Source organism: Trichosurus vulpecula, chromosome 8, assembly GCF_011100635.1.
Source record: "Trichosurus vulpecula isolate mTriVul1 chromosome 8, mTriVul1.pri, whole genome shotgun sequence".
NCBI classification, from domain to species: Eukaryota; Metazoa; Chordata; class Mammalia; order Diprotodontia; family Phalangeridae; genus Trichosurus; species Trichosurus vulpecula.
The window spans coordinates 60,548,955-60,561,524 of record NC_050580.1 but is presented as its reverse complement, the minus strand read 5'-3'; the positions used below and the strand labels follow the sequence as shown (position 1 = coordinate 60,561,524).

The window sequence follows — 12,570 nt, the reverse complement described above, 5'->3', positions numbered from 1 at the left end:
TCCCGGTGAGAAAATTCCCTCTCCCTGTGTAGTCATCAGCTTACAGTCTTAAGAAAGTTGCCTGGGACTCTTAAGAGGTTAAGTTACTTGCCCAGGGTCACAGAGAGGATATGTGTCAGATGGAATTGGAACCCACATCTTCCTCCCTGATACTGCCTCTTTATCTGCCAGGCCAGGCTCACTGTCTCTCATCATTGTATGTCCTCATTTAATCAGTATCATCAGGAAGTAAGAGGTTCCACATAAATGAACTTTCCATGTAACTTAAATATATCCTTTTAAGCTCCAGTCTTGTTTTATTTGAATGGCTAGACCTAATTCTAAAATACTTTCTACCCTTCTCTGCCTTCTAAAAGAGCATCTACTGACTATGATAAAACCTTTTCTTGATGATTATTTTAACCACTAAGCATTATTTATTATCCAGTGATGTCCTCAGAAGCTGTTAATGTATATAGGCTTTTTCACCCCTTCACAAAATGACTCCCAGGTATTAGGGTATTTTGTTCTTCTGCCTGTATTTTATAATGTTACCTGTTTTCTCCGCCCTTATCTGCTGCTTGTTACTCTATGTACTTGCCTTTAACAGCAATCCCTCCTTACCCTCTGTCATGTTCTGAGGCTTCAGCTGCCCTTGCCCACCCACAGACATAGCACACTTCTAATTGGCTGCTTCTCGTGCACTGTGATTTGGGAAACCAGATCATCAAGCTTGTTAGACTTTTGTGCCTAAAATGAAGGTAAATGGACTCTTAAGTGAAGGCCTTAGAGGCTTTTCAATGATTAAAAATACATCATACCTTTGCATTCCCTTTTGGAGTTCTTGGCTGTGTCCTTACACCCAACCCTAATGAAGGTTATGAGCAAAGGGATCTTGAGACAAGTGAGCTAGATATGTGTTACATGTTTAGAAAACTGGCCATTTACTGTACTTTTCCAATAGGGGATGTAATGTAGATTCTAAGCAACTCCAGTAACTAATAGACTTCCTGCCTTTGTAACAGGAGTATTCCTTGCTAAGAGTGCTGCAGATAGGAGTATTTTTTTCTTTTTTGGTGAAGTGCCACAGTGTTTTTTTTCCTGAAGCCTTGTCATAAACCACCTAGCACAGGGCTTTCCAACCTTAGGTTATCTTAGGGCCACATTAAAATAATCATTCGAGGGCCACACCCAGAATAAAAAATACAGTACGCTAATACAGAGTGGGGGAACGCGCATCATCAGTACGACAGGCAAAGGTGCGAAGTGCGAAAGCAAACGCAAAGCAACAAAGCAACAACACAACAGTATAAAGGTTGGTGCATACTGACTAGTCTGCATCGTATAGACAGAACACATCCCACAAATCGATTGAAAAATCCATGTGATATGTTCCGTCCGTAATACTGCTTAAAAACACCAGAGAAAATTAACATCAATGAGATTATTTATTAGTGATGGAATTTTAAAAATCTAATACACATTCCATGCAAATTATTATTTTATTTTTTCGCTCATGAGAATTGAAACCCACAGGCACTGCGGGCCGCATGCAGCCTGCAGGCCATATTTTGGACAGCCCTGGCCTAGGAACTGCTGAGCCATTATTGTTGGGGTTGGAGGCCCAAGATCATTATCTTCCTCCCACCACATTGAAGTGACATTGAACCTGGGTTCTTCCTGCAGATAACTGCTTAAAAAGCCCATGATCCCTGGGGAACCAGCTTCTTTCTTTCCTCATGATAGCCGTTGGCCAAGATCAGTCAGGTAGAGTTTCATGTATAGAGGCTGGAGAGGCTGAGTAGGATGGTACAGTCTTGTAATCCCTGCTACTGGGAGGGCTGGCAGATCAGTGAAACTTGGCAATCCCAAGCTGCAATTGGGCTACAAACCAATCAGGCATCCACCCTAAGTCTAGCACAAATATGGGGAGCCCCCCAAAGCAAGGGAAGGCTGCTAGGCTTCTTATGGAGAGCTGTACTAGGAAAAATGGAGCAGGTCAAAACTTCTCTACTGATCAGTGGTGGGATCATGCCTATGAGTGGCTGATGTTCTGCCAGCCTAGGCAAGACGAGGAGTCCCAGGCTCAAAAAATAGAGACTAGAGAACACAATTGTTGTGTGTTCTTTTGCTTCAAAAGTAAGGGCTGAGAGTATCCATCTGAAACAATTAAATCTTATTAGTTAGAAGAGGAGTGCCCTATTACCCAAAGAGAAGTTCTACAGATATGTCTGAGTGATGCTTTAAAATAGAACAGTAGCATTGTTTGGACTTTAAGAAACCAACACTTTGTCATCATTTAAAGAATTGATTTTTTGGAATGGTTACTGAGGAATAGGTAACGAAAAGTAATTATGCAATATGAAAAAAAGGAAGCATTACTTCTGTAACCCTTTTGAGAAATTGTTGCGAATGATTCTAACAGGTGAATTGTGATGCATTTGATCTTTTTCTCTTTTAGACAAAAGCAAACCTGGTAACGCCAAGAAATGGGGAACCACTGATTGCTGCTATTCAAGATTTCTTGACAGGTGTGTCACACACACATTGGGAAAGTGGGGGGGGGGGGAGCTGGTGGATATAATAAAGTATTCAAGTGATTTGTTTTTGTAAAAAGTGTTTTCAAAATAATCATCACAGTGTATTTTGAACATAGGTTCATTGAACTATCAAATGTTAGAGCTAAAATAAATCATGCAGATTATCTATTCCCACTCCCTCGTTTTGCAGACAAGGAAACTGGTCAGTAGAGAGAAAGTGATTTTGCCCAGTGTCGCAAAACTAGATAATGGGTGACTTGGTGCTAGAACTCAGGCCTTGTGGCTCCTGGTTGGCTGAGGGTCTCTGTGGTGGTTATGGTTTTTAAGTATATCCATAAACAACCTTTGCTAAAGGTTTTGAATTTGTTTTTCTTCACTTATTAGAAAAGTACTTTGCAAAATGTAAAGCACTACATAAATGTTGGCTGTTTTAATTAGTTGGTTTATCAGTACAAATGCCTATGATATTTTTTAGTGACTTCTAAGATTTATCTTAAGATGTGGTCAGTGTATATTTTCCACTAACTACTATTCTTTATACTTTAAAACTTCTAGGTGCCTACCTTCTTACTCTTAAAGATACTTTCTTTGATCGAGCTAAAGCTTGTCAGATCATTGCTTCCATTCTAGTTGGCAAGGATGAGAAAATTAAAGTTCGCCTTCCACCTCCAACAATCCTAAAGGTTAGTTTTTATAATCGTTGACTCGTATGTGTTTATTGTTGGACTGTGTGTGGCCTAAAAGCCTGTAAATTACCTCTGTAGCCAGGCATATAGGTATTTGAACTTGAAGCCAACTTGGCTGGTGTAATAAGTTTGTGATTTTTTTTACTTGACAACTCTTAGCTGGCTGGTGCTTTATCATGATATTGTCCACTTTCAGCCCGTTACCCTGTGGACTGGAAAACAAGTCTTCAGCCTCATCCTTCAGCCCAGTGATGAGAATCCCGTGAGAGCCAATCTTCGAACGAAGGGCAAGCAGTACTGTGGCCGTGGGGAGGACCTCTGTGTTAATGACTCCTGTGAGTTAGGCCCAAGCTTGCTCTTTAGTGTGCACAGACTAGGGAGGGGAAAAGGTTGATGGTCCTTCATTTTAAAAAATGAGGTTGAAAAGGAAATATTTGAACGTTTCCCTGAGCCTTTAGACAAGGTCTGTGTTTTTCTTTCATCCCTGCTGTTAGACTACAATACTGCAAGTATTTATCTTGAAGAAGACTACAGAATGACAGCTCACAGTTAATGTATTTTTCACTAAATGTATAGTTGTCGTAAACATCAACAACTCCTTAATGCCTGTCCACGAAAGTCTGAAATTGACCCAGACACCATAGTATATGTGGGTATGTGTGGCTGTGGCTGTGGCCATGGGTGTGTATTCTCATGGCTTTCGTGGGTTTCAGTTAAGACGAAAGTAAGTTGCAAGCCTTAAAAAGTCCAGACATATTATTGGCACTCATTACTCATTAAAAAACAGGAGGAGAAGGAACCGTGGGTTTATAGTCTACTTACTACATGTACGACCTGTGTCTCTGGAAGTCATTTCCTTCATCTGTCAGACGCAGGGTTAGATGAGATCTCTCACTCTAAATCCCACCATTCTATGTCGCCTTACCCAGGAAAGCATTCACATTTGAGTGACTTCTGTGGCCAAGGGTTTGAATTTCAAGTCCTTGAAAGATTGTCTCAGAGTCAGATGCTTCCCCTCCCCCAGCTCTGAAGTAACAGTTATCATGAAGGCTCCTGGCCTTTCTCACTGTTGTTGTCCCTCCTTGACTGTGTGGTTTTGAGAACGTTTGGCTTTTTCCTTATCTGTTTGTCCTGCTTTCTGGGTATGGGTGGTTGAACTGCTGTTAGTTTTCAATTTAAATAAACTGGTTGGAACACTGAAGTCCTCTTCTTTCCTCCCTCTCCAGAAAGACCACCTTTGAGGAGAACCCTCTGGTCTTTACTCACTACTTTAGCCTTAGACATGTAGACATGCTACCTGTGTCATGATAGGCGCTCCTGACTGTGCACAGGGGGCCTTCATTGCTAACCTTTGTGCTTGTAGATGTGACCATCCAGAACAGCGAATTAATGAGTGGCAGCATGGACAAAGGAACTTTAGGATCCGGATCCAAGAACAACATCTTTTACATTTTGTTGAGAGATTGGGGGCAGATTGAGGCTGCTGATGCAATGTCACGACTCGCCAGGCTGGCACCTGTTTATCTGTGTGAGTACTTCAGGGTCCCTGTAGGTAAATCAATGTGAATAACAAATAATTCACACACTATACCTTCACGCTGGAAGGCTAAATAAAGTGCTAAATGGAAAACTGCTGTTCTCACTATTTTAGCATGTTGCTTTCTTCAAAAGTGAACTTATATTTGGATAAACTATTCATGTCTGTTGCTAGAATCTGCTGAACATTAACCTATTTCTCTGTAAATTTGTATTTACTTTTTTTAAAAATTTATTTCTAAAAAAATTCTGCACATTTACATCTGCGTAGTATTTCGCTAAATAAGATCCATGGTGTCTTTACCTTCTTTTCTGCACTGCAGCTAACCGAGGCTTCTCCATTGGGATCGGCGATGTCACGCCAGGCCAGGGACTGCTCAAGGCCAAGTACGAATTACTGAATGCCGGCTACAAAAAATGTGATGAATATATTGAAGCCTTGAACACAGGCAAACTGCAGCAGCAACCTGGCTGTACCGCGGAGGAGACCTTAGAGGTGAGAGCCTCCGATTTGTCTCTGCTTTTGTTTGGTGCAGTGTAGGCCTCAGCTGCCAAAAGGGAGTTCTTTGGGATTAGTGATTGTGAGGAGACATCACAGTACAACTAAAGAAGCCCCGAGCTTGGGTGGTCACTAGACCCGAATTCTAGTCCTGACTCCTGCTACCTGTCGTAACCTTGGGCGAGTCACATTAACAGTTAGAGATCTTACTTTCTTGATGTGGACAATAAGGACTAAATTATTTCTAAGTTAGGATTATTTTTCTTCTGGCTCTAACATTCAAGGTCAAGAAACCCTAGCCATTTGTTCATTTGGCCGCTTGGGGTTGCTCTTGTTTCATCTGAGCATTTTGGGCCCATTCTACAGTTGTTTCTTAGTATTTATGTCCATCTTCACCTTGGACACATCAACACATCATCACTGTTAGAGTAGAAGCTGACACTACCTGCTTTTTAAATGGGCAGTTTCTTTCATAATCATATTGCCTGCTACTCCCTAGATTTGATGCAGACTTCATTGGTATTACCAGAATAATTGTCAGATGTTAATATTCTGATGACATGGTCTCTAAGGAGCCAAGATCAGCAGCCTAACTCGAAAAATAGCTTTTGCTCACTCTCTTTTTCTCTCTCCTCTCTCTCTTGTTTTCTCTCTGAGCTCTTTCACCTTCTCTTTCCTTTTCCCTCCCCCCTCGTCTCTCTCCTTCCCCTCTTTCTCTATCTTTCTCTGTCTCCCTCCCTCTCTCTCTCCCTCTATTTTATTTTGGACAATATCCTATACTACAAAAGCACTTGATGGCCTCCATTGTGGAGAAATTTCTCAGAATCACAAACCCTGACTAACTCAGCTGAGTTGTCCATTTCTGAGTCAGATTGATCTACCAGGTAGCCTTCAGGTCTTTTTTAAGGTTGTCTGGGACTTGTATGAAAAGCTGGATTAAAAACAATAGGTAATTCAGTGTTCCAATTTAGTTTCTGTAAAGGTCAGTTGCAGGATTTGTCATACTCCTGGCTGATAACTCTACTCAGACTCCTTTGTCTTGTCTTTCTATGGGAATCCTAGGCGTTGATCCTTAAGGAGCTCTCTGTGATCCGAGACCACGCTGGCAGTGCTTGCCTCCGAGAGCTGGATAAGAGCAACAGCCCCCTTATCATGGCTCTTTGCGGATCTAAAGGTAAGTCTGCCAGGAAAAGAGCTTCTTCAAGGGATTCCCAGCTTTCCTAAAAGGAGATTTAGTACCATACTAACAATAAGTCATTAGTTTTTTAAGAATGGGGTGGGGGAACATTAGCTGCTTTACTCTTAAGGAACTTATACTATCTGAATATTACTGTAGTTCTAAGTGTTAGAGAAGTCTCTTTGAACAAAATTTTGCTCAGAAACGTACAGGTTTGTCTTAAATTAATTTTATTTTCTATTCTGAATTCTCTCGCTCTCCTCCTTCCTCTCCCCTACCTATTGAGAAGGCAAGAAAAACAAAGCCCATTATAAATGTGTGGTCATGTAAAACAAATTCCTGCATTAGCCGTGTCCCTATAAAAGAAAGAGAAGAAAATATGCCTCAGTCTTCCTTCTGACCCATCAGCTGGAGGTGGATAGCTTGTTTCATGATGAGGCCTTTGGAATTATGGTTGCTCATTGCGCTGCTCAGAGTTGATTATATTTTCATTATTACCGTTACTGTATAAATTGTTCTCTGATTCTGCCCTCTTCCATTTGCATCAGCTCATACAATTCTTCCCAGGTTTCTCTGAAACCATCCCCTTCATCATTTGTAGCATGATAGGATTCCATCATAATTATATACCTTAGCTTGTTCAGCCATTCTCCAAATAATGGACACCCTCTCTGTTTCTGATTTTTTTGCCACCACAAAGAACTGCTTATAAATATTTTTATACTGAGTCCTTTTTCCCTTTCTTTGATTTTTTTTAGTATAAGATCAAGTAGCAGTGTCACTACGTGAAGGGGTAGGAACTGTTTGATAGCTTTTTGAGTTGCTGCTGTGTCTTAACACTGATTTAAGTGTTAAGTGTTAAGAGGCTCTGATTTATCCAGTCTTGGCTTAAAAAGAAAATACATACAGAGTTAAAATCTCTTTTGTTATCAGAGATGATCTAGCTTTCATATTGAATTCCTGATGTGTTTCTCTAGGTTCTTTCATTAATATATCCCAGATGATTGCTTGTGTGGGACAGCAAGCTATCAGTGGCTCTCGAGTGCCGGATGGTTTTGAGAACAGATCCTTACCTCACTTTGAGAAGCATTCAAAGGTAAGTGTGATGAGAGCATATTCAAGATCTTAGACTCAGGAGCCTCGATTGAGGTCTGTGGAATTTAAGGGGACAGGGCTTCAATATGATATTAGTGAATAGTGTTTGAAGGTTCACAGTTTGACCCACCACTGAACATGTAGCTGAGGATTCGTTAGAGTTGGTCACACGCAACTGAGCTGCGTTCCTCTGAGTATCATGGCTTTACTGTAGAAGAAAAAATGACTCGACCCAAATCAGAGGAATTAAACTGAAGCTGCTTTAGGTCTAGTGAAATGTATGTATTATAAATGCCACCTGTGTTTGTGCTTGGGGTTTTTTTCATGTGCTCAAATATAAGTGTTAGGACTGAAAGTATCACCCAGAGAAGGTGGAGCTGCTCAGGTCTCCAATGCGCCTTAGATCAATGTTGAGCAGTTCCTTTAATACTTTAAAGATGCTTAGGTGACCATTGTTGTAGTGACCATCACAGCTGTATGCTCACTGCTGTGTGACATGTAGCTTAGCATAACTCATTCTAACCAGGCCCAAGCAAGATTATTTCATCTTTAAGGAAGAAGTATAAATAAAACCTGAGACTTGGGGATCAGTAGGCAATGTATATGTTGTCTTGAATCCTCATTATGTCGGGGGGAGGGGAAGGAAATAAATATTTTAGATGTATTTTACAATTATGAGCTTTGGAAGGAGAGGTGACTGAGTGTGGCTGAGAATCAGGGGACCTGAGTTCTAGTCTTGGGTAAGTCAGTGTACTTCTGAGCCTCAGTTTCCTCATCTGCAGAAGGAGAGAGTTCCTAGGAGTTGGAGCTGGATTGGGCCTTGCAAGACTATCTGTTCCATCACCCTTAACCAGATAAGGAAGGACTGGCAGAGGCAATTAGAATACAGGACTCTGATGACAAATCAGGCCCTTGACCCATCACTTGGGTGGGAAGAAACCTATTGAAGGTCTCTTCCAACTCCAGAATTCTGTATTTTTCTTTATTTTTCTCTTCTTTATAGCTTCCAGCTGCCAAAGGTTTTGTTGCTAATAGCTTTTATTCTGGTTTGACACCGACGGAGTTTTTCTTCCATACAATGGCTGGCCGGGAAGGACTGGTTGATACGGCTGTCAAGACAGCTGAGACAGGATATATGCAGGTAATAGGAGGAAGTGCAAGCCCCTCACACGTTTACATCTTTTACATATGTGCTCTGATTTATCCAGTCTTGGCTTAAAAAGAAAATATGTTAGCAGGGTAGGTACTCTTAATTCCAACTCTTCGGTCCAGACTGATCCGATGAAGCACGATGCAAACATTTCAGGCAGACCAGGGTCCTGACAGCAGATCCAGCACATGGCCAGCTGCAGGCAGATCCTTCTCCTCTCAGGCCATCCTCTGCACAGGAATTAAGGGAGCAGATTGGGCTGTAGGCTGTGTGGCCCTCTCTAGAATGTGTACCATTGCAGAGTGATAGACTTCTCCTGGGAGGACTGGAGAGCTGTGCAGCCCAGGTTGTGTATCCTAACGAGAGAGCTGACTAGGGGGCCTGGAATACCAAGGCAGAACCTGAGCTTTACGTATGTACCAAGAGAGCCATAACCGTAAATCCTGGTCCCCTGAATTTGTGTGTTCACATGGATATCTTTTGCTGACATTTCAGAGTATCCTCGCACCCTGACCTCCTCCCCTTTATAACAAAGAATTTAAGGTGGGAGAGGGTTAGAGGTGGAGACAAAAAAGCAGTTCAGAAAAACTGACCTACCTTGAAAGGGTCTGACATAGTATGCAGTATTCCACCTCCACAGCCCTCCACCTCTGCAAAGAAGACCAGAAGCAAGTCCTTCTTGTGGCTTCTCCTGGGGACGGAGCTTGGTTGTTGTCATTGCTTGTCGCTCTGTTCCAGTGTGCTTTGTTGCGGTGCTTCCTGTTACAATTGTTTCCCATGCGTTGATTGCATTTCTCGTTTCTTGCTGCACAGTCATATTCCAGTGTTTGGCCATGCCACTAAAAATGGTTTTCTAACAAGAAATTGTTTTCTTGTTTTGATGCAAGTCGGGTTTGACAGAACTCTGAGGGGCTGTGAAATGTGTTTACCACTGTTGCTTTAATATGTTTTTGCTTTTTTTATCTTTACGTTTTTGATGTGGAAAAGATAAAATTCCCAAAACCATGTGTTGTTACACAACACATGAGTTCTAATGCGAGGTATTTTTTTTATTCTGAAGTTTTCTGGAAAGAGTTGCTACATACTTATCCAAATACAAGGCTATCTCTGCTCTCCTTTTCTCTCTGTCCCCAGTAGTGCACATAGGAGCCTACAGGAAGTCTGGCCCAAATTTCTTTTTTTAAATGCAAAGCCAGTACATTAAGGTAAACCCTAGGAAAATGAAGACAAAATTAGAGCTGGCTCAGAACACTGGATTTAAATAGTTGTGTGTTCTGAATGAAGCGTGTCACCTCTGCACACCTTCGCAAATACAGAGAATACTGTAGATTGTAGTGTGTCTGAAATCCCAGCACATCTGTCATGAGAACTTTTTTATTTTTGCTCTAATTTGGGGGCGTTGGGGAATGTTTTTGATGGATTTGACTAGGACGGCTTATTTATCCTGTGAGTGTTATGTGATTGGAACATTGTTAAAGTTGGAATAAATTCACTTTATGAACACATATTCCTTTCACAGCAACCCTGATTTTGTTTCTTCTTCATCCTTTCCTTAGAGAAGGCTTGTGAAATCTCTTGAAGATCTTTGCTCACAATATGACCTTACTGTCCGAAGCTCGACTGGTGATATTATCCAGTTTATTTATGGTGGTGATGGCTTGGATCCTGCAGCCATGGAGGGAAAAGATGAGCCCTTGGAGTTCAAAAGAGTGCTTGATAACATCAAAGTAAGATTTAACATGTCTTCTGGATTGGGAGATGAGGGTTAAAAGAGAGCAGCTTTAACATGCAGGTGCTGACTTACAGCAAACAGCAGCTGGGGGAAGACCCTAGCCTTCTACTTCATCCTTTGACAGTTTTCTGTTGCCCTCTCCTGGGGCATGAATTTAGATTTTGTGAAAACCAGAAATTTTATCCATGTTCAATACTACACTAAGCTCTTGCTTAGAACCATGGATAATTTTTATAGAAAGTCAGTAGCCAAAAAATAGTCTGATTTTCTTTTTGAGTGTGTTTAGGATTGGGGAAGTAGCTGGTTTAAACAAAATGATGGGCTACTGAACTTTGAGATCTGTATATGCTGGCTGGCTAATTTTCTTGTTTCTTTACAAAAGTTTCTTTACGAAATTTTCTTTCATTTAATGCTACTCCTGTCTTCTTCCATTTTAATATTGAGGCAGTCTTCCCATGCCAGAGTGAGCCAGCCCTCAGTAAAAATGAGTTGGTGCTTACGACTGAGTCAATCATGAAGAGAAATGAATTCCTCTGCTGCCAGGACAGCTTTCTTCAGGTAAATGTGATGCTGGGGTTCCCCAAACATGATTGTCATTCAGAAAGTTTTTGTTTGAGAACTAACTAATCAGTAGATTTGTGGTATTTTTTTTTAATGTGATGTTCTTTTGTCAAATATTCATGAATGTGTTTTTAACCTGGGCATTTTTTTGCCCAACATGAATTATTTATCTCTTGCTTTTTTTGTGAACGCCTTTCACTTGAGCTGTAGGTGCCCTTGTGCTATTTCATTTACTGAATGGAGAAAAATGCTGCAAGTAAAATTAAATGATTTTTAAAACCCCTTGAATCTTCCCTCCTGCTTTCCTTTTCCTTTTAGGGATTCTGCATCCAAAATAATTTCTAGGCCCCTCTTATGGGATGACTGTCTTTGTGGCAATGTTACGTATTCGTAACGTCGGGTAGCCTCATTTCTCCAGGTCCCACCTATACACAGGGAGATGTTAGTTTGAAGTGCCCTCTGAGCTATCCAAAATGAAGAAAGGCTGAATTTTACTGACCTGCCCTCATCACCTCTTTCTATTCTTATCACATTGATAATGTGCTCCAGGGCATAAGGTAACATGGATCTTCTTGTAAAGAGCTTTTCTTCTTACGTCATGTGCAGCTCAAATAACAACATGTAACCAGCAGGCAAATTGGTGTCCAAGGTATAGAGGTACATAGCTAAAAAACATCACAGCCCTCTATAAATTAAGAATGCACACAGAGTAGGAAATCTTAATGGACAGTGTTTTGGTTAAGACCACACTCACTTTTTGATTTCACTGAAGAGTTGTAGGGTGGAGGGAGAAAGGAGACTTCGTGAACTTTTAAGGCATGTCAAACCAGGAGCACTTCCTAGCCTCTTCCAGTGGATCTAGTTCAGACTTGCAAACTGTAGTTACACCGTCACATGTTAGTTTCTCTCATCTTTCTATTTACTTTCTTCTGTTTGTCCTTGAAGACATTTATCTAGACAGGTTATGAAGCACAAGTGAGGTAATGCCATTAGCATGCTTTGTGGCTTGTGCACATAACTGTACCAGCTTGGGAGCTATAGTTATTTACAAGAATTTGAGATTTGCTTGATTTCACTACTGTTTTTCATGCTTTGGATTCTGGGAAATTTGACTTACTTGTCTTGCCCTTTCATCTTGGCTGCCTTTTCATTTTTGGAAAGGGTAGTTGAGATTATCTATTAAAAACTTATGTTGAGTTGCTTGTTTCCAAGACTTCCTGGTCAGGTCACTTCTTCCCCATGTGACAAGGAGTTTTGCAGTCCTGTCCAGTATTAGCAAGTACTCCTGCAGTGGTATGGTCAGCAGCCTTGAGCGTGGCAGAGCTGCGGGCTGCGGGGATGAACCTAGTGACAATGACACCTATGTAGGTGGTTTATGTAGCCAGGCTGGTCGCCTCCATGTCGTGTGGCTGATTTAGCTACCCCTACTAGCTTATTTCTGGTTCCACTACACAGATCCCAAACTCCTTTCTCTAGAGGAATTTGTTCCTGGTGACTTGTTCACTCGGAGCCACTGAAAGACAATTTCTATTGTCGAAGCCCTGTATATTGAAAGTGCAGCAGCTGTGCTCTGGTTCTTTATGGGTGAAATAGGACGTACTCCATTTTACCTTGC

The 12,570-nt window shown here is 41.3% G+C and overlaps 1 protein-coding gene across 1 annotated transcript in view; it reads left to right on the top strand.

Moving 5' to 3' along the window:
* POLR3A (RNA polymerase III subunit A) overlaps positions 1–12,570 on the top strand; it is a 49,876-nt gene that overhangs the window by 19,085 nt on the left and 18,221 nt on the right. Inside the window, exons 12-21 of the mRNA XM_036736135.1 lie at positions 2,441–2,510; positions 3,075–3,202; positions 3,402–3,540; positions 4,569–4,733; positions 5,065–5,237; positions 6,303–6,414; positions 7,395–7,513; positions 8,516–8,653; positions 10,219–10,389; positions 10,839–10,952. Of these exons, the coding sequence (XP_036592030.1) occupies positions 2,441–2,510; positions 3,075–3,202; positions 3,402–3,540; positions 4,569–4,733; positions 5,065–5,237; positions 6,303–6,414; positions 7,395–7,513; positions 8,516–8,653; positions 10,219–10,389; positions 10,839–10,952 (1,329 nt within the window). The remainder of the gene's footprint in view (positions 1–2,440; positions 2,511–3,074; positions 3,203–3,401; positions 3,541–4,568; positions 4,734–5,064; positions 5,238–6,302; positions 6,415–7,394; positions 7,514–8,515; positions 8,654–10,218; positions 10,390–10,838; positions 10,953–12,570) is intronic.